Source organism: Vulpes lagopus, chromosome 1 (assembly GCF_018345385.1).
Source record: "Vulpes lagopus strain Blue_001 chromosome 1, ASM1834538v1, whole genome shotgun sequence".
In the NCBI taxonomy this organism is placed as follows: Eukaryota; Metazoa; Chordata; class Mammalia; order Carnivora; family Canidae; genus Vulpes; species Vulpes lagopus.
The window spans coordinates 158,467,988-158,495,862 of NC_054824.1; the positions used below are offsets into that span (position 1 = coordinate 158,467,988).

The window sequence follows — 27,875 nt, forward strand, 5'->3', positions numbered from 1 at the left end:
CTAGGGTAATGTAATTTCTCCAAGGCAGGGGTAAGCCTGTGGCCAAATCTGGTCCTGTTTGTTTTTGTATGACTTGCAAGCCAAGAATGGCTTTTATAGTTTAAAACAGTTTGGGAAAAAAGCAAAAGAATATTAATATGTCATAACATGTGAAAATTATATGAAATTTAAATTTCAAGTTTCATTAAAACACATCCTCACCCATGAACTTACATATTGTCTATGACTGTTTTCAGCTACAGGAGCAGAGTCAAGCAGTTGCAACAGAGACAGTATGGTCCACAAAGCTGAAACATTGCTATCTGGACCTTTGCAGAAAATGTTAACTCCAACTCTAGGCTTAATGAGGAAAGGAGGCACATACAAAGTGATGATCTCTTTACAAGCTTGTATAGGTACCTCTTCTATGCAGTTACGGGGACTGAACAAAGTCAAGGAACAGAGAAAAGAGAATGAACTGGTACAATATCGGTGCTTAACTCAAACCTTCCTTCTTAGTCTTAGGTGTCAGCCCTCTTCCCTGAAGTGCTCGCATTCAAACTGCTGCCTAGAAACCTGAAGCTACAGAGTCTAGAACAGCAGTCAAGATAGTGCATTGGGAATATGGCCAGGAATTATGAGTAAGCTTGGAACATGCCTGTTATGCCTCCAAGGAGTGCCATACTCTCTGAGCTAAATTGCCCTTCCAAGTGTTCTAACTGGCCCTCCATCCAGAGAACAGAAAGGAAACCGAAAGAGAGGTTTGGAAAAGAGGAGGCAATGAAGCAGGGAGTGGCTACTACCCCAACCAAGCCTGGGCAGTTGAGTATCTGAAGATGAGAGAGCTTTGTAGAAAGCTACAGCAAGCAAAAGGTAGGCTGAGATGCCCAGGAGATAGACCAGGATCAGTAAATGTGTCTGCCACAAACAGAATATACTCCTGCAAAGGGCATAGAGGGGAAGAGTGGCCTTTTTCACATGCTGGAGAGAGAAAACAACATCAGAGGACAAGGTGGAATCAGGTGTGTCCTGCCCCTCCTTAGATGAACAAGGCTACAGGAATGTTCCTAAGAAAGAGATCCAATCTTCTTTGCACTGTAGTTTGTGTAGCTCTTTAAAAACTAAAAAGAGCTCTATGAAAAATGAGAGAAGATAAAATTATTGGTCTGATTGCAGCCCTAGAAAATTTAGTGAATCCTATGATTAAAAAAAAAAAAAATCAGGGACACCTGGGTGGCTCAGCTGTTGGGTGTCTGCCTTCAGCTCAGGGCATAATCATGGAGTCCTGAGATAGAGTCCCACATCAGGCTCCCTGCATCAGCCTACTTCTTCTGCCTGTGTCTCTGCCTCTCTCTCTCTCTTTCTCTGTCTCTCATGAATAAATAAATAAAATCTTTTTAAAAAAATAAAAATAAATAAAAATTAAAAGTTAAAAAAAAATCTTACCTACACCCCAAACTTACCGTTTAATTGCTACCTACAAGCCATGCATAATGTATATGTATATATATGTATAAATATAAATATATATATACATATAAATATCCTATAATCCTTGCAACAACTGAACAAGACAAATGGTAATAGCGTAGAATCCCTATTTCATTAATGAAGGAACCAAGAACTGGAGAGATTATATGACTTACTCAAGGCCAAATAGCTGTAAGTGACAAAATGAAGATCTGAAGTCTTTCTGACTATTCACATAACCACATTTACTTTACAGATGACTACTACCATCTTCAAAAGACATTTTAAAAAGGCAGTTCCTCAAATTAAATATATGCCAGCTTATGCTAAGTATCATCTGGTAAATTAAGGAATAAACTAAGTAAAATAATTGAGGTGTCATAATTTTAAGTGATATAAGAATATGCTTGATCAGAAAATGATTTTTAGAAATTTCATTGTATTTCATGAGTGGCAGTTAGATGTAGCTTATTTAGTCTTATCATCAACATAATTTTACCTGGTACTAATGAATCAACTTATTAAATTTGATCTTTTCTGTGATGGCACACTGGCCCTACAATCAAAGAAATACAAATTTGCAAAATCCAGGCCTTTGACCACAAAGGTCAAAAGAGAGAACAGGAGGAAGGAACATAGGAAACTCATTTTAACTGCTGGGATGTCTCATTTAAGCAGCTAGTTTTCTACAGTATTAAGGCGGCTTCTATGAGATATCCTCTCTAAAAAATCAGGACTGAATAAAAGAAGGTAAACTTAGAAATAACACGCAATATAATAGAGCAGAAAACTGGAGTCATCTGGGAAAAACTGCCTGACGCACAGGCAGAGCATTCAGAAGTGTAAACAGTTATGTTTATTTTGTCTAAAGAGAAAGCAAGCACCCAAGTGGTCAGAAACTGGGCAGAGCCCAGCCTATCTGGAGAATTCGTGGTTCAGGCTCACTTGTGAGAGGACCAGGAAATGTGTTCCCCTTTAAAAGCAGTTCCTCCTCCCAAATTAAAGTATATATATATAAATAAATAAGTAAAAGCAGTTCCTCCCATTTTCCAATAGTTTCCATGCAGTGCTGGTTTATGGAAAACATTTTTCTTCCAAACTGCCCAAACAACTTGGACAGGACTTAAACATACAGAAGGGAAGATAAAGAAAAAAGGTAGAAAAGGGGAAAATAACGATATTATAATGGGTTGAGAGGGAGGAGGGGGGGATAGGTAAATGGAGAAGGGAATCTATAGTTCATACCAAATGTGGTCAGAATGAGAATGACATATAATTCAGGTAAATCTTTTTATTCTGAGAAGTAAGGGTCATGATTCTTGCCATTCAAGTCTATTTCACTGCATATCTATGTGATTTTGTCTAAACAGAAAAAAAAAATAGAAGTAATAGTAAGGCCTAAAGATATTGTCAGAAACAGGAAAAGATTAGGAAATTTAATTTTTAAAAAAGAGAATGGAGGTGGGGGTGGCAGCTAGTAGAAAGAAGTTGTTTTCAGACAAGACACCTGAGTTGTTGTTTGTTTTGTTTTTTTTTAATTAAGAAAGCGAAGAACATTTTAAGGGAGGAATGGAGTGACTGCCTGGCATACTGAAATGCAGACAGAACCTGACCTTGTTCAGCATTGAGTCTTATGCCAAAATAGAAAGAAGAAATAAATATGCATATGTGTGCACATACACATGCATATTTGTTTCTTCATTCATATATATATACATGTTTGTAGGCATTGGTGTTTGCATGTATGTTTTATTTCATTTTATTTTTTTATTTAAGATTTTATTTATTCATGAAAGACAGAGATAGAGAGACAGAGACATAGGCAAAGGGAGAAGCAAGTGCCCTGCAGAAATCCCCATGCAGGGCTCCCTCCCAGGACCCCAGGATCATGCCCTGAGCCGAAGGCAGATGCTCAACCACTGAGCCACCCAGGTGTCCTTGCATGTGTATTTTAGTTGTGAATCCCCTTTTCTTTCTCATGTTCACTCTTAGATAGGAAATCAATGACAAAAGGCCAAAAGCAAAAATGACAAATACATATGCTAGACTATAAGTCTCTTAACTTTGGGAAGTTGAGTAAAAACAAAGTGCTTCTTTTTTTAGAACAAAATATTCTTCTTAGAAATCAGAGAGAAATGCAAAATGCAGTTAGGTTAGTAAAGAGTTCTGATCCATTTTTCAACATTGCTTTCTTGGTGCAAAAATAAAGGTGTTTTTTTTCTTTTTTCTTTTAAAGATTTATTTATTAATTTTAGAAAAAAAAGAGAGAATGAGAGCTTGAGTGGGGAGAAGAGGCAGATGGAGAGAATCTCAAGCAGATCACCTGCTGAGCACAGACCCTAACTTGTGGCTCCATCCCACAACCCATGAGATCATGACCTAAACCAAAATCACAAGTTGGACACAACCAATTGAGCCACTTAGGCCCCCCTAAATTCTAATTAAACCAAAGAGTGATACAAAAAAAGTTTTCAGTAATACTGTTTCTAGAAATGTTCTCTGGGCCTTTATACAGGTAACTATGGGGAAAAGAGTGGCCATCATCGGAGCTGGAGTCAGTGGCTTGGCCTCCATCAGAAGCTGTCTGGAAGAGGGGCTAGAGCCCACCTGCTTTGAGAGGAGTGAAGACATTGGGGGCCTGTGGAAATTCTCGGTGAGTGGGACATCACTGCAGCAGACCAGGAAGTGAGGTGGGAAGTGTGTGAGAAATCATTGCTGGAGCACAGGCTGCCAAACCAGCTTCCATGCAATTAGAATCCCTCTTAGGTTTGAATCTACAAAACACAGAATCAGGAGCAGGTTGGAAAGTAAATTCCTTGCTCACTTCAGAAGTAAATGAGATAGTGGGATAGCTTTAAAGGTCTCTGTTTACAGAATTCACCCTTGATAAACCATTAATAATTGAGCCACTTGGGAGTAAAATCCGAAGGCAAATATTGGTTAGGTTTATATAATTACATGAGTTACTCATTTAAAAAACAGGGCTGTCCCCATTCTTCCACTGAGTTTACGAAAGGTCCACTGAATGATTCAGACCAGTTTTTAAGTTTCAGGTGCTCTTTGGCCTTTCAAAAATCATATAATTAATAAGACTGCTACAGGATGAACCAAGAACAGGACACACTTATTTGAAGTTCTTCAATGCCCTTTTGTCTCTGTGCAATAAGGACTCTGTCAGCAGTCATGCTTCTAGGCAACCATTAAGTCACTTCCTGTGTTGCCTAACAACCACATCAGCAGGTGCAAGGGCTTGCCTATGCTCCAGCTCCCATATTGCCTCCAACCTTAGGAACACTGCCTGGCTAAGCCTACCTCGTCTGTCTTCTTCTTCTGATAAACCATTTATATATGCAAATTTAGGAAGAGCAATAACTCTTTTCAAGCTACTATTTCCTCCTCAAGTACAAAATTAGTATTTTGTTTCATATCTCAATAAAAAGGTTACGTTTAAGGAGACAATGTCTGTGACAACTCTAAATGTTATAAAGATATGAAAATTATTCTTATTAATATAGCTATTTTCTGGACTGTAAAGAATTGTTGAAACTGTTCAACATCTTGTACAACATTGTAGAGCCTAGAATATGTTGCTGAAATGTGCTGACAGAGCTTCAGATTAGCACGCTATTGACTCTTGGGGCTATTATAGTGAGCACTTTCTGTATGCCTAACACTGTTACCCATTGATTAAATCTTCACAATAATCCCATAAGGTAGGTATCAGTTTTTCCCTCTTATAAATGAATCTGAAGCTTCAAAAGAAAAGAAAAAATGGTAAATGATCAGTAAATGGAAAAGACAAGATCATGATTCAAGCTGGCCTGTCTCTCTAGCCTTTTTAACCCCTTGGTAAACTGCTGGGTGCCACTGCAATAAGTGGCCTTTTGAGCTGGCAGGATTTCTATAGGAATCTTATCCAATCCTCATATTCAAACTACTTTGCAAAGCACTGCTGAAGATAGGCACTGCTGATACAGATTTTGAGAGTAGCTACATCTCTTGCTGCTCAAGGAAGACTAACGTTTGAATCTGTCATCATAGATTGATAAAATAATCAGCTGCAAACATATGCTTCTCTTCAAGAAAAGGATGAAATACTCCAGAGGGTGGAACTGCGGGCCCAGAAGCTGGAGCCTTGAGACACAGAAGGTTATTTCTAGGCCTTGAAACCAATAACATTTACCCACTGGATTTCAAAATTGGGACTGGTAACTCCTTTCTTCCTCCCATTCTCTCTCTTTTATTTTATTTTATTTTTTTTTCATTCTCTCTCTTTTAGAATGGGAACATCTGTAACTGGTACCCAAAGCCTATCTCATTGCTGTACTTTAGTAGAAGAGAATCTGTTTTCTAGTCACAGGTCCACATATGGAGAGACATTTTGGCCCAGGTAGATCATACCCAGTGTCTCATTTATATATGATTTAGATAATTTAGATTATGCCATTTGGGACTTTTGAGCTGATGAGGTATAGATGAGACTCAGGACTTGATCTGATGCTGCAATGGATTGAAACTTTAGGGTGATGAGACGAGATAAATGTATTTTGCATGTAAGATAGATATGAATCTTTATGGGCCAGTGGACGGTGGTAGGCTGGACAATTGAACAATGGTCTCCCCAAAGATGCCAGGTCCTAATTCCTGGAACTCGCAAATGTTCCTAATTAGGAAAACTGGGGTATGATTAAGTTAGAATCTTGAGATGGTGAAATTATTCTGGATTATCTGGGAGTGCTAAAAATGCCATAGCATATATGTTTATAAGAGAAGCAGAGGGAGATTTGGAGATGGAAGGGGGGAAAAATGTGATCACCTCACCAGAAAGAGAGATTTGAAGGTATTGTGCTCTGACTTCCATCTTCAAGATGTGCCTCTAGGCACTGAAAAGGCCAAGGGAATGCTGGCATTCCAGAAGCTGGAAGGGACAAGGAATGAATTCTCCACTAGAGCTTCTGGAATGAACATAGCCCTACAAACACCTTCATTTTAGCCAGGGATAATGATTTCTGACTACTGGCCTCTGGAATTGTGAGAGAATAGAGTCATGCTGTTTTAAGCCATCAAGTCTGTGGTAACTTACAGTACACAGGAAACAAATACACTGGTTATTCAGTTTCCTAATTACTATACCTTTTGAGAGGGCCCACACTGCAGGTGACAGCATCACTTTGCTGTTTCTCAAATACCACTAAGAGTCTAGAGCTGTATAACTAGAATTCATATTATGGGATTATGTTATAAAAGTCTGTTAATTCTGTACTTTCATTACCCTTCGTTTCTAAAATCAGCATTTTACATTCTTTCAGCACTTTTTTTCCCTTTGAGAAGTATCCAAACATTTGTTAAGTGTGAAAAAACAAAGGTGCAGATCATTCAAACTTTTTGTGGCTGTTTCTTGGAGCACCTCCCTGTGCCCTTCTAGTTCTCATTTGTGTTGCTGATCTAAAGCCAGAGTGACATATTTCCCTCGCCTGCTTTGATCACTGAGAAAATAAAGTATTTTCAGACTAGGCCACAGGTCTAAGGGAAATGTCTTTCTCAGGAGATCTCCAAACAATACATCAGTAAATTGCCTGGATTTTGGCCTGAAGTTTCATGAGTAAAAGCTCTTTTTTCTGGGCTCACAATCCTTTGTTCACTTCCCCTGATTGTATTCTACTCTCTGGATCAATTGTTTTCTAATGTTTAGTGTCTCCTGCAGTGATTACATCTCTACCAAGCTTTCTAATCTCACCAAAAGCTACAAATCACAAAATTACTAGACAAAAATCAATCCTTTTTATTTTATCTATACCGTTTTGAGATTTTAATGTAATATTTTAAAATCATGATAGTTTACATAAAAATCTAGAGATCAAAAAAAATCTAGAGATCTTTCTTCTCTTGAAAAATCAGAAAATGAGGCAACACTGGATCTCCCCTTACTCATACTAATAATGGTCCTATTTTAAATTAAATTTAAATTCTCTGTTTCACCATATTTATTTTTGGCCCATTACACTCATTTCTTGTAACTTCCTCTGCACTATAGAATTTTTTTTAACTGATGCTATGTACAAACAACAACCCCTTAAATTATATGGAACAAAGGTCATACCTATTTACAAGATTTTTCATCTCCTTCCTCGTATAGTTTTATGATTTTTTTTGTTTGAATGAAACCTTGACGTTTATATCATTATAACTGTGTAAATACTGTTCATTACTGAACCATTTAGTTGATTTTGATTACATTTTGTTTTCACTGGAGTTAATAATTGCCCTGTATCCTCTGTTTAATTTTACAGGTACTAACTCTAATTAATCCCTCAAATTCTCTCCCAGAATTATGATTCTCCGCTCAATATGTTTAAACACATCAACTGGCCCATCAACTTAATTCTTCTTTTAACTGACTCTTAAAGATAGTTCATAATGCTTGTCTTCCTTCTCTCATCAAAGCTGTAACACTGAAGCCCTTATTGTCCTACTATTTATTCTCTCCTTTCAGTAAGTACATCAGAGTACATCCTCCAGAAGTCCTCTGAGAAGTTATACATGTAAAGTAAAAAACTGTAGACCTTGAATGTCTTATGATACCATTATTGGATCTGGATTTCCATTTGGTTAGACCTAGACTTAGCTTTCGACTCTCTGAGATCTGTTACTCATCTATGTATGCTCTGTCTTCCAAGATGTTCTTGTTTGTTTTTCCTTTCTTACTTTTCCCCTTTTTTTCCCTTGCAAGTTCATACCTCCAATACTTTTACAGTCATTTTAGTAAATTTTGGGTGAAAGAAGTGTCAAATGCATCTGCATAATCTGTTGTGTTTAATCAGAAACTTGGATAACTTTTGTAATCAGAAAAGAACAAATCTACTTCCATAAATAAGAAGGGTTTGGCTCTTTGTTGACCACTCCCTCCAAAAAAATTACTTTTAAAAATGTAATTATTAACTATATAGCCATTCTCTTATGAACTTTCTACGTGGTCAACTTAGAAGAATCAGTCTGTAAGCATGGGTTCTGAGATGCGCTATATAATCCTGAGTAGGAACAGTTAAATGTCCATGATTAAGTTAAAAAAAAAAAAAAAAGGAACAAGTTACAAATAATATATTTGCTTGACACCACAACTCCTTTCCTAGTAATCAGGAACTTTTGGGAGTCTAAGAAAAACTGAAGACCAATCATGTCAGCATTTCTAGGCATATTGATTATCTCAGAGCAGCCAAAGTTGCAAAAGTACCTCAAACCTGTCTCAAAGTTTTGCCTCATTTTTATTTTATGAACTCCTTCTTTGGTGTAATATTACATAATTTTCTTCTACCTTGGCTTGCTTCAGTACCTCACCTTTGTCCTTGTATTAGTTTTCTATTGCTGCATAACAAATTACTACAAACTTACCAACTCAAAACAACACCCATCTATTACTCTCAGTTATGTAGGTCAGAAGCAGAGCATAGTTCAGCTGGGTTCTTTGCTTAAGGTCTCACAAGGCCAAAACTAAGGTGTTCACTGGGCTGGGCTCTTATATAGAAGTACTGGAGAAGAATCTGCTTCCAAGTTCATATAGCTTAATGGCTGAATTCAGTTTCTTGCTCATGTTAGGCTAATATCTTTGTTTCTTTGCTGGCTACAAACTGGGGATTCCTCTCATCTTCTCTCATCTTCTCCCTGTGAGTTCTTGATATTTTATAATATTTTATCCATAAGTACATACTAGACTACTAATGCTTAGGTCCTCTTTTATGTCTAGCATAAATAGGACAACAGACAAATATCCATAATTATGTAGGGAGAAACATAAAAGCATTTCAAGACAAGAGAAATACCTCCAGTTCAGCACAACTTAATCTCCAAATCTCTTTTGGATTAATGCCCAGTCTTTCAGAACCCCCCAACCTTTGAATTTTCCACCACTGTATCTGGACTTATGGAAAAAAAGGACTTTTATATGATCTTGGGATGGAGGAAAGCCAAAATTTCTTGAATTCAAACACAGATCCTAGGGCTGTTCTCTGGCCCTGATAGTCTCTTGGTGTTTCTCTTTTGTTTGGTTATTGTTCATGCTCATCCTTTAGGAATCTTTTTTTTAAGATTTTATTTATTTATTTATTCATGAGAGAGAGAGAGAGAGAGAGAGAGAGAGGAGGGAGAGAGGCAGAGACACAGGCAGAGGGAGAAGCAGGCTCCATGCAGGGAGCCCAATATGGGATTCAATCCCAGGACTCCAGGATCACACCCTGGGCTGAAGGCAGGCACTAAACCACTGAGCCACCCAGGGATCCCTAGGAATCTTAAATTGAAGACAGCAGTTGATGAACTTACAGACTGTCTTCTCTTCTTGCTGTTTAGACCCCACTTGCTTCCTATGAGCACATCAGATGACCTTCCCAGAGATCCAGTTTTCCCATTGAGTTCCTGAACCAAGTAGCCCACTCTATATCTCTCTCCTAAAATGCCACTTAGCCCCTGCCATGGCAACTCTCCTGTAGACTACCTGCTAAGAGAATTCTCAGATAATTTCTGCATACCTATTGGGAGCAAGAGGAAACTCTCATGTCCTATTCAAACTGAATGGATTCAAGAGAGCTAAACTAAGACCTACATTTTCCTAATCACTGCTACTTGATCATCCTGTGTCAACAACACTCTACCTGGGTTGGTGGAAGTGGAACCTTTAAGATAAGTAATATCTTACCAAAATTTCGAATGTGAAAACAAAAGCCCCTCTGCCCTCAGTGTTCCCCTCAATTTTATATGAACTATGTTAATCTTGAGATATCAGCCCAAAGAATAAACTTGAAGAACTCAATGATTTACCATCATCCTCTTTTCTGCTTCTATTCTCCTTTCTCCTACCCAATTTTCTAAACTTCACCTTTCCAGTTCCTTTAAACCACTGTTTTTCAAACTAGAATTGATGACTCATTAGTTTGCTATGAAATAAATTAATGAATCAATCTTCATTTTTTAATGGAATGGACAGAAAATATCAGAATGTAACTCAAGTAATTAGATATGATTTATTCATAAAACTTTTGGAGTGTGTGTGTGCATTGTGTTGCAATATAAAATACATTACTAACTATAGGTTATGGTCAAAATCATTTGAAAAACACTATTATAAATATAACCTAAATTCTCTCTGCCCTAGGTACATAAGAAAATATTACTATCTAATTAACTAATTATCTAATCTTTAGTTCTGACTACTTCATGGTATGTTAAAGGAGATTTTTTTTATTGTGGTGAATATACTACAATAAATATTTACCATTTAACCATTTTAAGGTATACAGTTCTGTGGCATTAAGTTTATGCACATTGTTGTATAATAATACCACCCACCATCCACATTCAGAACATTTTTATTCTTCCCAAATTAAAACTCTATATCAATTAAACAATACCTCCCTATTCCTCCTTTTTCCAGCTCTAGGCAACCACCCTTCTTTATTTCTCTATGAATTTGATAACTCTGGGTATCTCATATAAGTGGAATCATACAGTATTTATTCTTTTGTGACTGGCTCATTTCACTTAGCAAAATGTCCTCAAAGTTAATCCATATCATAACAAATATTTGAATTTTCTTTCTTCAATTCTAGTTATACATTCCTAAAAAGACATAATGAAATTCAAAATTTGTTTCCCTTAGAAAAGATGTTAAGAAAGATATATGCTCCCATATTCTAAGATCCTTTGATTAGCATCAAATGGTTTAAGTAAAATTAATTTATTCCTCATCTTACTGAATTTACTTGTGGGTAAAAGTGAGTGATGATTATTTGGAACCATCACTGACCATGGTAACTGTACCCATTTACAGACTCTCTCCTGTTTGAAACTATACATTTACAGGAGCATGCAGAGGATGGCAGAGCTAGCATTTACCAGTCTGTCTTTACCAACTCTTCCAAAGAGATGATGTGTTTCCCAGACTTCCCATATCCTGATGACTTCCCCAACTTTATGCATAATAGCAAGCTCCAGGAATATATCACTGTATTTTCCAAAGAAAAGAAACTCCTGAAATACATACAATTTAAGGTAAGATGCTATCAAAAGATTAGTTAAAGGCATAATTGTGAGGAATTCTATATTTATTAGCAGATTCATGTTTGTTCCTTTCAGCATTTCTTCCTTGTTTGTCAATATTTTTAACAGTGTGGCCTCTCTGACCCTAGATTTAGAAAATACATCGGAAATTTACAAAATACCACGTACAGTTATTAGAGCAAAATGCCATTAACTTAGAAATCAATAAAAAAATAAATGTAAAATAGCCATGGATTTATTTTTTTTAATTTTTTTTTATTTATTTATGATAGTCACAGAGAGAGAGAGAAAGAGAGGCAGAGACACAGGCAGAGGGAGAAGCAGGCTCCATGCACCGGGAGCCCGACGTGGGATTCGATCCCGGGTCTCCAGGATCGCGCCCTGGGCCAAAGGCAGGTGCTAAACCGTTGTGCCACCCAGGGATCCCTAGCCATGGATTTATAATTTCAAAACTTTTTTTCTGAAAAATATATGGCTCAAAGAAGAAATTGCATTGGAAATTTTGATATTTAGATCTGAATGATAAATTATACACATCAATCTTGTGAGATGAATAAAGACCAAAACTTTCATGAAAATTATAAGCTTAAATGCTTATGTTAGAAAATAATAAAGGCTTAAAAACTAATAAGATGAAGAAATTAGGAAAAGAAAAGTATAATAAACTCAAAAGAACATAGAATGAACAAGATAGTAAAGAGAAATTACTAAAATTGAAAAAGCGTATTAAGAAGATAGAAAGTTCATTCTTTGAAAAGCCAAAAAAAATAGACAAATAGCTGATAATTTGAGGAAAAAAGAACAAAGACACAAATTATATTAGAAATGAAAAAATGGATAAAACTGATATAAATGAAATAAAATATGTAGTAAGAATACTATAAAAGTGTTTTCCAAATAATGTTTTTAAATTGGTTAAATTTAAAGTCGTTTTTTTAAGTTGCCAAAACTCACACAAAAAGAAGTATAAAGTCTGAATAGTCCTTTGATAACTTAGAATTCTTTTGACTCAGAAACAAACTAAAATTTTTCCCACTAAAAAAACTCCATAGGTAATTCCAAATTTTCAGCAAATTATTTCAATATTTTATAAACTCTTCCAGACTAAAAATTAAAGTATAACCTCTAAACTTATTCTATGATATTATAACCTTGACATCAAAAGCAAACAAAAATAATAGGAAAATTACAGGCATATTTCCCTCAAGAAAATTAGTGGAGGAGCACCTGGGTAGCTCAGTGGTAGAGCATCTGCCTTTGGCTCAGGTCGTGATCCAGGGGTCCTGAGATCAAGTCCCACATTGGGCTCCCCACAGGAAGCCTGCTTCTTTCTCTGCCTATGTCTCTGCCTCACTCTCCATGTCTCTCATGAATAAATAAATAAAATGTTTTTTAAAAAAGAAAGGAAAAAAGAAAATTGGTGGAAAACACTTCAAAAATGAATATAACAAAATATTTTTTAAAAATTAGGTGTCTTCATTGAGTTGCTTTTGGGCTAAGGATAAAGAATATTTTAATATCATCAAATATAAAGATGTAATTCAGTACAAAACTCGGTCAGTCACAGGAAGAAAACAATACATTTACCAAATTCTGAAAAGGCATTAAATAAAACTTAACATTCATTTCTACCTAAAAGAACAATAAAAGAAAAGCAAAGAAAATAAACTCTCACCAGTATAAGATTACAAAGGAATTTTCTTGATCCATAGAAACATACAAATATTATCTTAAAATATGGTAGCCACCAGCCAAAAAATGAGATGTGCCATAAGCATAAAGTACACATTTGATCTCAAAGTCTAATTATGAAAAAGAATATAATATACCTATTAATGATGTTTATTTTGGTTTCTTGTTAAAACAATAATATATCAGAATTAAATTATATATTTTCTTCTTTTTTAATGTGATTACTAGAACATTTTAAATTACATATGTTGCTCATATTATATTGCTACTGGACAGTGCTGTACTAAAGAGTGCAGAGTTAGAATAATTTCCTTTAAAATCCAGAAAAAGACAAGGATGCCTGTAATTACAGCTTTTTTTCAATAGTCTTAAGAAATTTAAGGGACAGTACAATAAGTAAAGAAAATAAAAGGAATGACAACTAGAAAAAAGTAACATTCATCACAGATGATATGACTTTCTGCATGGAAAACCCAAAAGATTCTAGAGACAAATTACTAGGTTTAATAATGATTAATATAAAAATGTTAGGCAAGATAGTAGTATATTAGATCAAGATATACAAATCAATTGCAGTTCTGTAAACCAGCAGCAAAAACCAGAAACCATAATCCAAAAAGGAACCACTTACCATAGCATAAATAAATGCATAATCCCAGAGTTATTCTAAATAAGTGACATTGCAAGATTTTATGGATTCAAAAGTGTCTGTTTTATTATAGTTCATAAATAATATGCATTATATGGATATGTATACATTTATTGTATAATATTTATGAAATAGTATACATAATAAAGTTTATAAAAACAATTTGTACCAAATAGAGATTCTTTATCCAATATAATCAGAAGAATTGAAAAAAATAATTTTGATGAGGGAGCACACCAACCAACAGACAGCTGATCAGCTGTGAATAAATATTTATTGATAATCTAATCCAGTGCTACTCAGTATATAGACCAAATAACATCAACATTTCCTGGGAGCTCATTAGAAATCAAATTTTCATGCCCTATGCCAGACCTAGTGACTCAGAACATTTAAGACTGTGGCCTGGGAATCTGTACTTTAACAAGCTTTCCAGGTAGTCTTTATGCATACTAAAATTTGAGAACTCATTCTCTGAATATAGACAATATCTTTCACTTTAAGGCAACAATAATATTAAAAATAAAATGGCTAAAGAGATATGGTAGGAAGTAGTTGTTACTATAAAAATCATTTGCCATTGCCACCAGATTACTTAGTACAGGTGGTACATGACACTTCTAACCTATGATTGAATTCACTGTCATAGCTCCAAGAGGGGAGTCACTCAGCACAGAACACATTGGTTATGCACAAGAAGCATATGGGGAAAAAATATATATATTTTATGTGGACACCTGGGTGGTTCAGTCAGTTAAGTGTCTTCCTTGAGCTCAGGTGACCACCACGTCCAGCTCCCTGCTCAGCAGGGAGTCTGCTTCCCCCCTTACCCCCTGCTTGTGCTCATTGTCTCTCTCTCTTCGCTCTCTCTCTCTCTTTAAATAATCAAATAAAATCATAAAATATATACATTTACCATTTAATGTTTTGATTTTTTGAATTTTGAATTCATAATATGTATCTTAATAATGGATATTTTTCCTAAGCCACTGTTAAGGATTTTTTCTATACAATTTGATCAAGTTGGTGCCAAATGTACCTGTAGCATAGAAAAGTCTTTCTGTATTTCTTTTAGACACTTGTATGCAGTGTAAATAAACGTCCTGATTTCTCAGTCTCCGGCCAATGGGATATTACCACTGAAAGGGATGGTAAAAGAGAATCAGCTATCTTTGATGCTGTACTGATTTGTTCTGGACACCATGTGTACCCCAATCTACCAGAAGAGTCCTTTCCAGGTAAGGCTGAAATTTAGGCTACCATCTATACATGTGGCATGAATTAATATCTTGATAATGTCATATATATGTTTCTATTGTATGTAATAGATGTAGAGTGTTAAAGTTCCATGTTATTGTGACTGCGTTCACCCACAAGACTTATATAGTAGTTTTTTAAATGGAAGCCAAATGACTCATATGTTTCCTACTTTTCACTCAGGACTAAAACTTTTTAAAGGCAAATGTTTCCACAGCCGGGAATATAAGGAACCAGGAATATTCAAGGGGAAGCGAGTTCTGGTGATAGGCCTGGGGAATTCAGGCTGTGATATTGCTACGGAACTCAGCCACACAGCTGAACAGGTACACTTCTCAGGCACTCAGAAACTATCTTTAAAGAAACAATCATTTAAAAGGTGTGATAAGAAACAAGGGAAGGGGAATGATGCGCAGGGTTCTTAATAGGAAGACTAAGTAGTGTTTCATATATCTCAACTTCCTTCCATAACCTAAAGTTAGGGTTTTTTTAGATTATTTACTTATTTACTTATTTATTTATTTATTTAAGAGAGAATGTATATGTGCAAGTGGGGGGAGAGGCAGAGGGAGAGGGAAAGAATCTTAAGCAGACTCCCTGCTGAGCGGGAGCCCCATGTGGGGCTGGATCCCATGACCCTGAGATCATGACTTGAAATCAAGAGTCCAACCTGACTGAGCCACCCAGGTGCCCCAACAGGTGAGGTTTTGAATAGTTTGCTATGACAAAGGCAGGATATCAGCAAGGAGTGATGCCATTCAACAATCTTCTTCAGGACATTCAGTGTCTAATAATGTGTCTGATCAATCCCTCCAAAACTAGTGCAGATGTAGGTTTAAGGTTATGACTCTGACGCTCTTGAATTAAGTCCTTCAACCCCTCTGAGTGTCAGTTTTCTCAAAAAGATAAATAAAACAGATAAAAATAGAACCTACTTTTTGAGCTTGGTAAGGAGTTAAAGGATTTAAACATTATTTCAGCAACATAGAGTTCTATATTCATTCATACATGAAGATGGTCATCCCTTAGTTCTTTGTTGACTAGCTATTATGTTGCCAAGCACTGGCTTGGGTGCTGGAGAGAAAGTGGAGAACAACATACATGATACCCGCCCTGAACTCAGAGTCTGGTGTAGCAAACGGGTATTAAATAAGTTAACAAATAATATGAAAATTGTGAAAAGTGCTAGTAAAAAAAGAAAAAGTATGCTGTAAGAGTGGATAATAAGGGTGACCTGCTTCAGACAAGGAAGTGGGAAAGCCCTTTCCAGCTGATGACATTTAAGCTAAGAACTAAAAATTGAGAAAGGGGTTCAGGTCCGAAGAGGACTCCAGGAAGAAGGTTTTGAAGCAAGAAGAAGCTTAGAGTCTCAGGAAACTGTGAAAATACCCCTTTGCTGCAACTCATTGGGCCTGAAAAAGAATGGTATGAGGAGAAATTGGAGATATGGAGAAGAGGTGAAACGGGGCCCATAAAGGAATGGGAAGGAGTTTGAACAAACATCACCTAATAGCTTTGGGAGATTCTCTAGGTACTGACTGCCTAGAAGCCCACAGACAGGAATCTTATCTCTAGAGGCTATGCCTACTGATGCCACACTGGACATCCCCAACATAGGTCCATTTTAAATGATGGTATTACAATCAGTGAAGCAAGGAGATCATGACAGGACAAGTAGTATAAAGAAATATTCCTGTTTACCTGTTCAAAGCACTATACTAGACAGCATAGAGACACAAAGAAGTCAACTACATGGCCCCTCTCCTCAAGGACTTTAAAAACTACTTGGGAAAATAACATATTATATTATCTGATATAAATTAAATGTAATTTCAAAAGTTAAGTAGAAAGTCTAATAACAATACAAAAGCTGCCACTGGAAAAAGGATACATAGGTCATTCAAGAACTAAATGCTCTGATTATGGAACTGCAGACCTCACAATGGGAGTAGACCAGAACCATTCCTTGGAGGATATTTATAAATTATATGGTTGAAGAGGTGACAAAGGGTATTCTTGGAAGGGAGAATGGCATAAGCAAAGATATGGAGACAAGAGAACAGCATATTTCACTATTGTGGTTCATCTTGCTGGAATGGAGGTATATAACAAGAATAACAGTTTGTATAATGCATTATGGTACTCCAGTGCAGGCATATAAATGTGCTCCTTTGATTGTGGCAAGAAAGTAGACCAGGTTTTATTTTGTCCATTTTACAGAAAGGATAACTGAGGACTAGAAATGTCAATTGTCTTCTTAAAAGTCATAGAGGAAAAAAAAAAGTCATAGAGGAAATTAATGAAGTGTGTAGAAGACTAAACACCAAATATGATTCCAAGGAGCAGAGTAGCTGCTCAACCACTTAGCCACCCAGATGACTAAACACCAAATATGATTCCAAGGAGCAGAGTAGCTGCTCAACCACTTAGCCACCCAGATGACCCTCGATGTGAGAGGAGGGTCATCTGGGTGGCTAAGTGGTTGAGTATCTGCCTTTGATTCAGGTCGTGATCCTGGGGTCCTGGGATTGAGTCTTGCATCGGGCTCCCTACAGGGAGCCTGCTTCTCCTTCTGCCTATGTCTCTGCCTGTGTGTGTGTGTGTGTGTGTGTGTGTGTGAGAGAGAGAGAGAGAGAGAGATGAATAAATAAATAAAATATTTTAAACAAATAATTAATTAATTAAAAATAAAAATAAAAAAGGAATTGAGAGAGGAAAGAAAGAATGGAGTCAAGTTGCATCATATCCTTTAAGGCACTGAATGACAGGCTAAAGTATTCTAATTTCTTTATAAATAATGATAAATCATTTCAGCTTCTTGAGCTAAGGAAAAATATGTTGAAACCATAGTTTTAAGAGATTCATCCATTAGTTGTATATATGATAAATTAGGGAAAAGAAAATCAATTTCAGAGGCTCTCAACAAGTTGATCCTCTAGTCTCTCCTTTGCTTGGCTTCCCTTATTAAAAAAAAAAAAACCTTGTGGCATTATATATAAAAATTCTTTTTAAAAAATGCCTAAAAACCTCCACTGTTAGGGATTATCATGATAGAAGGGGAGGAAAGGAACACATTCTCCGTGTCAGGCAATGGTGGTCATACTGCATGGTTAGCACACTGCATTACATCTCACACAGATTTGATGTGGCCAGTACTTATTATCTCCATTTTACAAATAAGAGAACTGAATATTTTAGAGAAGTTAAAGGAATTTTCCCCAAAATACATAATTAGTAAGTAACAGAGCCAGGATTTGAGCTTATGATTTTCTGATGCTGAAGTTCTTGCCTTCTTTCAGGATGGGGAAAGGCATTTTAAGTCAAAATGCCTACTTTGGGTCAGAATTGCCTGATTGTAAACAATGGTCATCAGATAAACACTAAAGGAAATGTGATGAGAATTCAGTTATTAGTCACCTCCAACAGAGAAGATAACAGGATCATTGGTCCTAAGATGTAGACTGGAGTGCAGGAAGTTTATTTGGGACTGCTCTCTGTATGAATACCTTTGAGGCAAGGGAAGAAAGTTACCCTCTACCCTGCATTGAAGCTATCCTTCTGAATTGTCCTTCTGAATTGTTCCAAGTTGGGGTGATACATTGGACCTTTATATTCCCACATCAAACAGTCACTGAAGGGAGGGAATCCAGAAAGACAATAAGACTTTAGGTAAGATGCTCCCTTTTCAATGAAGCAACTCTCAAAGAGGGCTAACAGCTGAGGGATGCCTTCTGGCAACACTCCCAGGAGCTGGTGTAATAATTCCATTCCAAAAGTCAGATCTGAGGGACAAACCACCGTACGCACCACAAATGGTCACTACTTTAACGGTTAAATTACTGTTTTTTTTAAGGTCATCATCAGTTCCAGAAGTGGCTCCTGGGTGATGAGCCGGGTCTGGGATGATGGTTATCCATGGGACATGATGTTCATCACTCGATTTGAAACCTTCCTCAAGAACAGCTTGCCAACAATCATCTCTGACTGGTGGTACATGAAGCAAATGAATGCAAGATTCAAGCATGAGAACTATGGCTTGATGCCTTTAAATGGGTAATACAGAGTTAAATATGATGTTCACACTAACTTTTATTTCAGTGTTAACAACTCACAATGTGTTGTAACTCCCAAACCAATCAAAATAATATTAGTGAAATAATCACGTCTCACATTTCAGAGGATGAAGAACTGCAAAAATTGAGAGTGATTTCCTGTTTCACAATCATCCTTACCAGATTTGTACAGCTGGAAAGTTATATAATACATCATAATTAGGCCCTAGAGCAAAGATAACAATAGTTAACATGTTTTAAGCATTTAGTGTGACTTAGCAAGGCTCTGACATGCATTATCTCATTTTATCCTCACAATGACTATGAGGAGGTTTCTATTATAATCCCCATTTTAAAGATGAGAAAACTGAGGTTCAATGTGGTGAATAATTTTACCAAAGTCCCATAGTTAGAAGGTAAAAGCAATTTTCAAAATGAGCCCAGATCTGGTGACTCCAGAGCCGCTCACTCTTAGCCACCTTGCTCTACTGCCTCTCACTTCATGACAAAGTTCAATTAAGAAAAGCAGGACTGTCCCTGTTCTACACTCTTATCACCCACCCTTAAGGGAGCCCCTAATGCCTACGTCTTCAGCCTCCTCCTCATTCTTTTCTATAAAATCCCCTGAGACATATCCTTCAGACACATAAGAAATTACTTTGACAAGGGGTGAAAAATCCAAATTATACACTGTTTACATCCAAGTTGACTTATTCAACTAATATTTATTTAGCATTTATTATGTGTCAGGTCCTATATTAAGCCCTATGACTATAGCTGTGAACAAAACACACAAAATCCCTCTTCTTCTAAGTTTACCTTCTAGCAGTGGGAAATAGACAGGAGACAAATAGCAGAAGATCATATGTTGATATGTACTAGGGAGAAAAGAACAAAGCAGGCAGAGGTAATGGGGAGGCCCCCAGAGGAGGCCTCATTGAAGAGGAGACTTTTAAGCAAATTCCTGAAGAAGCTGAGGAAATAAGCCAGGAGAATGTCCAGGGGAAAGTAACCCAGAGGAAACAATTAGGACATTGCCTCTTCAGGGCCAAGACTAGCATGTTCAGTGGCCTTCCCTCCCTGGGGAAAAGAGGTCAGGGGGAGAAGCAGGAGACGAAATAAAAAGATATCAAAATGGCCAGATGGTGTTAGGCCTTGTAAGCCATTGTAAGGACTCTTGTTTCTGCTTTGAATGTAATGGGCATCGGAGCAAGCCAGGGACAAGACCTAAATTAATCTGAAGAAATCACTCTGGAGCTGTGGTCATCATTCAGTGTATAGGGGTAGGTTAAGGAAGGAAGTGAAAAGAATAGGTAAAAGGCTATTGTCAAAAACCCAGATGACAGAGGTTGGTGGCTTGGACTAGGATTATTAGCAGCAAATGCTCAGAAGTGATAAAATATATACCCAGATTTGGGATATATTTTGAAGGTAAACACAAATAGAATTTTGTTAGATTGGATAACAGATGTGAGAATAAGAAAGGAGTCAGGGTCCTCCAGACTTTTGATCTGAGCAAGGATGCAAAGATGGACTTGACAGTTACTGGGATGTGGAAGACCACAGGAGGAGGGAACTTTAGTTTTAAATATATCAAAGTTAGAATGCCAACTAGTCATCATAATAGAAGAATGCTGAGAAACCTAGGGACACACAAGACAGAAGAAAGATTGAAACCCTAGGTTAAAAATGTGTATTCACCAGAGTATAGGCAGGACTTTAAGAAACCAGATGACATCCCTTGAATAGTGAATGTAGATGAAGAATACAAAAGGTCTGAGTGCTGAGTCTGGGGCATGTCCTTGTTCAAAGGTCAGGAGAGGAGGAGAATTTAGCAGGACACACTGAGAATGAATAGTAGGTGGGTAGGAAAGGAATAGAGAGAGAGGTGATAACCTGGAAGCAAAATAAAATAGTGTTTCAAGAAGGAGGAGCTATCACCATGTCAAACACTGCTGGTCAGTTGAATACAATGAGAAGTGACGGTGAATCATTGGATCTGGCAGTTTGAGGATCCTGGTGGCCTTGACAAGAGCAGTTTCAAGGTGACAGTGGGGCCAAAAGTCTGATGGCAACAGGTAATTCTCACAGTTGAATCCAGCCTTTTTCCAACCAGGATTACAGCCCATCTCATTATCTGGCCCAGTTTCCTCTGAGGTGGACTCTCCCTGTGGCTTTCTCTCATGGTTGCCATAGTAATCTAGGAGCAAAGCTTTTTTTCTGCAGTGTTATTCACATTCACCCCAAAGTTCATATTTGTCTACACTCACTAGAGATAAGTGCTGAACAAAAAATCATCCAAAGCTCTCCTTTCCAGACTTTCACTGACCAAAGATTCAAACTGGCCCCCTCCTTCTTCTGGCCTATATAAATCTCTGGCACTCCCTCCCTCACCTGACTTGTGCCTTTGTTTACAGGGGCCTCACACTTCACCCTCTATCAGAGAGCTCACCCAAGATCTTTGTATTATTTTGGTCTCCCAATGACCAGAAGTGGACATAACGGTTATTGTCAATCTGAGGGAGAAAGATGAGGCAAGAGAAATTGAGAAACTTTAATTTGATCAAGGTTCACAGTTAATAAGAACTGAAGAAAAAAATCCAAATACCCAGATACTCTGATTTAGGATCTTTCCTGATATAACTTTAATGTCATGGGTGCTGACTCTGGGATATGGAGCCCTGTGGGAGAGAAGCGAAAGATCACAAGAAATAGAGAAATGGTTGGCAAAAGGCAACTCATCTTACTTCACAATACTGCCTTACTTCAGTTTTGTTCTTCAACCATACTGGAGACACTCCATGGAATAAGAAAAAAAGCTTTGGTAGCTTTCTCCTCCCTTATTAATTGATTATTAATTATTACGGACCAAAAAACCAAAAAGGTAATATTACCATTCTCTATTTTCCTTACAGAACCCTGAGAAAAGAACCTGTGTTTAATGACGAGCTCCCGGCTTGCATTCTGTGTGGCACGGTGTCCATTAAGCCTAATGTGAAAGCATTCACTGAGACTTCAGCCATTTTTGAGGATGGCACAGTGTTTGAGGCCATCGATTGTGTCATTTTTGCAACAGGCTATAGTTATGCCTACCCCTTCCTTGATGAGTCCATCATTAAGAGCAAAAACAATGAGATCACCTTGTTTAAAGGCATTTTCCCTCCTAAATTGGAAAAACCGACCATGGCAGTGATTGGTTTTGTCCAGTCCCTTGGGGCTACCATTCCCACAACTGATCTGCAAGCCCGCTGGGCAGTACAAGTAATAAAAGGTAAGTAAACAAAGAAGATAATTGATGGGGAAGATGGATGCCAATGAGAATGCCTTTGAGTCTTTGTAAAACCAAGAATCCTAATAACAGGGAGGAAATCCTAGGTCTTACCCAGTTTTGAATCTATAATTCTGTATTTTTGGTACTTTTATAAGCAATTAAAAACATCACATAGGATTATCATATGCAATAGTACAGAATATTATTCAAAGAGTATTTTGTGATTTAGAGCTATTGACTTATTAAACCTAAGAACACTAGAGCTGATGGTCTTAAATGCATGATAATTTTATAAAATTATGTTATATAATTACATATATAGTTAAATAGAATGACATTGCTTGAAAGGTTAATAAGAGAACATGTTTTCAAGCCAACATCCAGCCAACTTCAAATATTTACAGTCATAGAAAAAAAATCATGATTTCTGGAAAGTCAGTGTCATTTCTGCTCTTTTTCCCTGCCATATGTCAAATAAGAATGAACAGTGGAGCATTAGAAGCAGAAAGCATGGGCAGCCCCGGTGGCCCAGTGGTTTAGTGCCGCCTTCAGCCCAGGGTGTGATCCTGGAGACCTGGGAGGGAGTCCCACGTCGGGCTCCCTGCATGGAGTCTGCTTCTCCCTCTGCCTGTGTCTCTGTCTGTCTCTGTGTGTGTGTGTGTCTGTCATGAATAAATAAGTAAAATCTTTTAAAAAGTTAAAAAAAAAGCAGAAAGTATAGTGCAATAGATGATCAGTCTCTAAGGTAGACAAGTTCCTGTATTAAAAAATAATAACTACAACAATAAACTTGATTGGGGTCAGGCAAGGAAAGCAAGCAACCTCCTCCAGCAGAAGGTACGAGGATCAGATTCACATTAAGGTTTGAATGCAATTGTATAAAGATTCAGATCATAAGACTAAAAGTCCATGGTTATAGAACAAAAAGGTGTTAAAGTTTAATGTGCAAAGTTTGGTCCTAGAGGTATAAAACTTCTGGAAAAGGGATCTTAGCAGGCCTACTTCCTCTGAAGCCATATATAAGGCTTCTCGTCCTACTTGACTTGCTGGGATTTAAATGTTCTTTTTCTGTAGGAGGTCATACCTGCCACTATGTATACTGAGACATTTTTCATTACCAGGCTATCATGAACATCCTTACAGTTGTGCCTATCAATGGATCCCTTTAAATTTCCTTTACTCTTTCCTCCAAGGCAAGAATGTGTTACAGAGTAAATGTTGCACCAGTAGGGCAACAGCCAGGAAGGGGGTGGCATAAAATTCCACTCAGAAAGAAGTAAGCTTAGGCCCAGGGAGACTGTCATTAAAGGGTAGGACACTTACTCCGTTAGGGTAAGTTGTAACCTGGGCTCTGAAGAAAGGAGACAATGTAGAGACCCAATCAATAGAGCACTGATATATGAGTCAAAGACTCAGCCTTAGGGGAAATGGGTGATAAGGCAAATAATCCAATTTGGGGGAACCCCAATACCAGGACAGAAAGGCCAGTTACAGGCAACCCAATGGTGGTAGTTGGTGGGCTTTGAGCATAACCTCTTCCTTCTTGATCTCTCCTTCTGCCCAGGGACAGAATAGGTTCCAAGGTTTGGAACAAGGCCATGCCTACAAAGGCTGTTCAAGTGACCCTGCCTTTAAGGATTGCAGGAACAGAGAGTTAAGCAATCATTGTATGCCTTGAGTAATCAGATCTGGGTGTTCTAGTCTTATTCAGTGTGATCCCCAAATTGCCAAAGAAACCACTCTAAATTTCAAGTATCTCTGGGCACGAAAGCATGTTTTGGTATGGGTCTCAGAGAAGTCTGTAAACCTATTCCAGAATGAGCCTGAAATCCTGGAGCAGTCCCAACTTGGATCTGGTCTCTTGGGTTTCCCCATGTCCTCAGTGATTTGTGCACAGTCCATATCCTCAGTCTCATCCAGAAAGTGTTAGCTCTTCAGAATAAGCTTGGGGCTTGACTACATTCTATATCTTATGAGTCAGGAACTCCTTTTTCTGACAAAGCAGGATAATTCCCTATGAAGTTTTTTTCCTTAAATCTACAAAGAAGTTGCCAATATACCTCTGGTTATAAACTATAAGATAACATTCTTAAAAATACAGCTGGGAGACTAGAATATAATCCTTAAAACTGATTTTAAATATCTGTTAACTGCTTTAAGAGCAAAGATACAAAGATAAAAAGCCATTTGGTTCCTGGTTTTTAATTGTCACATCTCAATTCTGAGAAGACTAGAAATTACTTGTATGTTCGTCTCAAAATGACCACCTGTTGATCTGCTGAAGATTTTACTTTGTGGGCAGCTGGGTGGCTCAGTGATTGAGTGTCTGTCTGCCTTTGGCTCCATTTGTGATCCTGGGGTTGTGGGATTGAGTCCCACATCAGGCTCCTCACAGGGAGCCTTCTCCTTCTGCCTATGTCTCTGCCTCTCTGTATCTCTTTCATGAATAAATGAATAAAATCTTTCAAACAAAATTTTGCTTTGCTAGACAATGACCCCCCAAAAATGGAAATACTAATGTGATACATAACTCATGAATAAGATGGAAAAATTGCAACCTGACCTTTTGCCAGACTTATTTAACTATTATCATGTCTTCCCCGCCTCCCCCGGCCTTTTTTTTTTTTTTTTTTTTTTTTTTAGGAACTTGCACTTTGCCTTCTGTAACAGACATGATGAACGATATTGATAAAAAACGGGAGGGAAAGCTCAAATGGTAAGAACGAACACCTTTTGTAAAGAGAGCCTAGGGTTCCAGAGAAAAATCAGAATCTGTGAATACATGGAACTATTTTAGTCTTAAATGGTTCAGAGTGAGGTCATTAGGGTGACAGCTATGAGCTAAATTCATCCATTCAAAAAGTATTTATGGAGGATTTACTTGCACCTGACATAGTACTCAGTCCTGTTTCATCCCTCCAGGGCTCCTGCAATATATCACAGAAAGAAGACTCAGAAAGAATTGAAAATCAGAGGAGTTTGAGAGTGCATGAATGTGGATTTCTATTTTCCAAACCATAAATCCTCTAAGATACAGAGGATGCCTCCAAACTGAGGGCTCTAATGAATGTGATTTAGCAAATGAGAATAGTCAGGAAAACAGAGCTCAAGTCCTACCTCTGTCACTAATTAGCTCAGTGGCCATGAATGAACTTCATGAGTAAGAGACAATTTCCACTTGTGAATGGGGATAGAAATACTTTTCTCAGCTGCTGTGCAGTATTGGGGAATGTCCAGATGAGATCAGTGCACAAGCTAACAATGTGCAGAACGAGTAAGTGAAGTCCCCTTTCCAAGCACAAGGGATTGATGTTAATTCCCTCTGATAAAAAGCTGTAAAGCATTTTCCCTGTTTTTGTTCCTATAAGACATGTACACAGAGCTTTGGTATTCACAATGGTGTTTCTTCTCCCACCTCTAGGTTTGGCACCAGCGAGACAGTACAGACGGATTATATTAGTTATATGGATGAACTTGCCTCCTTCATTGGGGCAAAGCCCAATATCCCGTGGTTGTTCCTCACAGATCCCAAATTGGCTGTGGAGGTTTTCTTTGGCCCTTGCAGCCCATACCAATTTAGGCTAGTGGGCCCAGGGAAGTGGCCAGGAGCCAGAAATGCCATCCTGACCCAGTGGGACCGGACCCTGAAACCCATGAAGACAAGAGCTGTTGGGAACCCTCAGAAACCTTGCATGCTTTGCCATTTGGTCAAGCTCTTTGTTCTTCCTGTTCTGTTCATTGCTGTTTTCCTCGCATTGATCTAATTATCATTCCCCACAGGATTCTGAAAGTTACTGATGATACCCAGGATAGAACTCTCCTATTTAAAAAATAAGAATTTCACACCTCCTACTTTCCTATTCAGCAGGCATTCGTCAGTAACACAGTACTATTTCCAGGCTTTCAAGTAAGCCCCTTTAAGAATCAAATCATGACCTAAAGACAGCATTAATCACTTTTCTTTAGGTTCCACTAACATTTCATAATCAGAACTATGCTTTTCACCACTAACCTCAAGCATCTCCTGAAACATTGCGATGTGATTCCTTTTGTCCTTTAATCAAAGTTTGAAATACATGCTTCAAACTTAAATAAAGAGCAAACTCAGCAGAGTAGTTATGATATTCTCCAGCCACTTCTGAAAACCATTTGCAGGAGAATCAAGTAGAGAATATGGCTTTTAATTCTATTTTTGTTTTATACCAAATCCTCCAGGCAATATGTCCTGATTCCTGGCCAAAAAGTATAGCATGGATGGGGATTCCTGGGTGGCTCAGCAGTTTGGCACCTGCCTTCAGCCCGGGGTGTGATCCTGGAGACCGGGGATCGAGCCCCACATCGGGCTCCCTGCATGGGGCCTGCTTCTCCCTCTGCCTGTGTCTCTGCCTCTCTCTCTCTCTCTCTCTCTCTCTCTCTGTCTCTCTCATGAATAAATAAATAAAATCTTAAAAAAAAAAAGTATAGTATGGAGACCTGGTCTATAATGAAAGTTAACAAGAAGTAACATTAATGGGCTGATAAAGGATATAATATTCTTCTCAAACTTATGTAGCCAACACATTCTCTTAATGTCCTATTAATGTCAATCTTTCTCCATACTTAAGACATGAATTATTTTAACTATTTTTGATGTCTTAATTACTTCTTTATTAACAGCGATGATTTTTGATCACTCATTTTTGCTCTCAAGTTTTACTGATAAAATTAAATATATATTTATGTCTTAAAAGATATACAATTTGAACATATGAAGCACAAAAGATCTTTTCACTCCCAATTTCATCTCATCATATCTATATTCTCAATAAGGACACAAAATTCTTACCAGGACTTAAAAAGTGCATAAATCAGGTATTAAAATTACAACCAAATAAAAATTGTTTTGTGCAGCGGCCACAGCTATGCTGATTAGATCCAAAGCTAACCCGCATGATCACAGGGTTGCTGACTGCACCCAGTTGGGAGGCAGGAACTTGAATCAGGCTTTTGATACTTCAGCGTTCTAGATGTTTCAAGCTTCTGGTGCTAAGTAGTTGCTCTTCGCCAAATACTTAGCCAAACTAGTGTGTATATATATACCAGTCTTCTCATTCCTCTGTTCCTTCCTTTGTCCTTCCTTCCTCTTTATCTTCCTCTTCTTTCTTGTTACTATTCTAACTTCTTTCTCCCTTTTGCCTTCTCTGACTTCTTTATATTCCTTTGTCCCCTTTGTTGTTTCTTTTGCCTTCTCCTTCAGCAGGAATGATCAGAGGTAGGCATATTCACTTTGAAGGACTCTTGGATCTTCTGGGATAGAGTCCCAGATGCTACCCTAAGGGGTCTTTCAAGAAGGGAGCATATTTCCCCAGATGCAACTACCCAGCCAAACGCAGTGTTACTTAATATCCAACCTCACCATTCAGTCCAATCACTGCTCAAATGTCAATTCTATGTAAAAATACAATCCTTTGTCACTTTC

At 37.6% G+C, this 27,875-nt stretch overlaps 1 protein-coding gene across 2 annotated transcripts; it reads left to right on the forward strand.

Annotated features, from left to right (window-relative positions):
- The first annotated feature begins 2,467 nt into the window (after nucleotides 1-2,467).
- Nucleotides 2,468-27,875, forward strand: LOC121489688 (dimethylaniline monooxygenase [N-oxide-forming] 3). 2 transcript variants are annotated; one of them, XM_041752964.1, is made up of 9 exons: nucleotides 2,479-2,604; nucleotides 3,963-4,102; nucleotides 11,299-11,487; nucleotides 14,913-15,075; nucleotides 15,278-15,420; nucleotides 18,948-19,147; nucleotides 22,062-22,417; nucleotides 25,061-25,133; nucleotides 25,839-27,875. In XM_041752964.1, exons 2-9 carry the CDS (start codon nucleotides 3,971-3,973, stop codon nucleotides 26,179-26,181), a joined length of 1,599 nt encoding a protein of 532 aa, XP_041608898.1. In that variant the 5' UTR covers nucleotides 2,479-2,604; nucleotides 3,963-3,970; the 3' UTR covers nucleotides 26,182-27,875. The 2 variants fall into 2 exon arrangements, with proteins under 2 accessions (XP_041608908.1, XP_041608898.1); XM_041752974.1 differs by lacking the exon at nucleotides 11,299-11,487 and having other exon boundaries at nucleotides 2,468-2,605; nucleotides 3,965-4,102.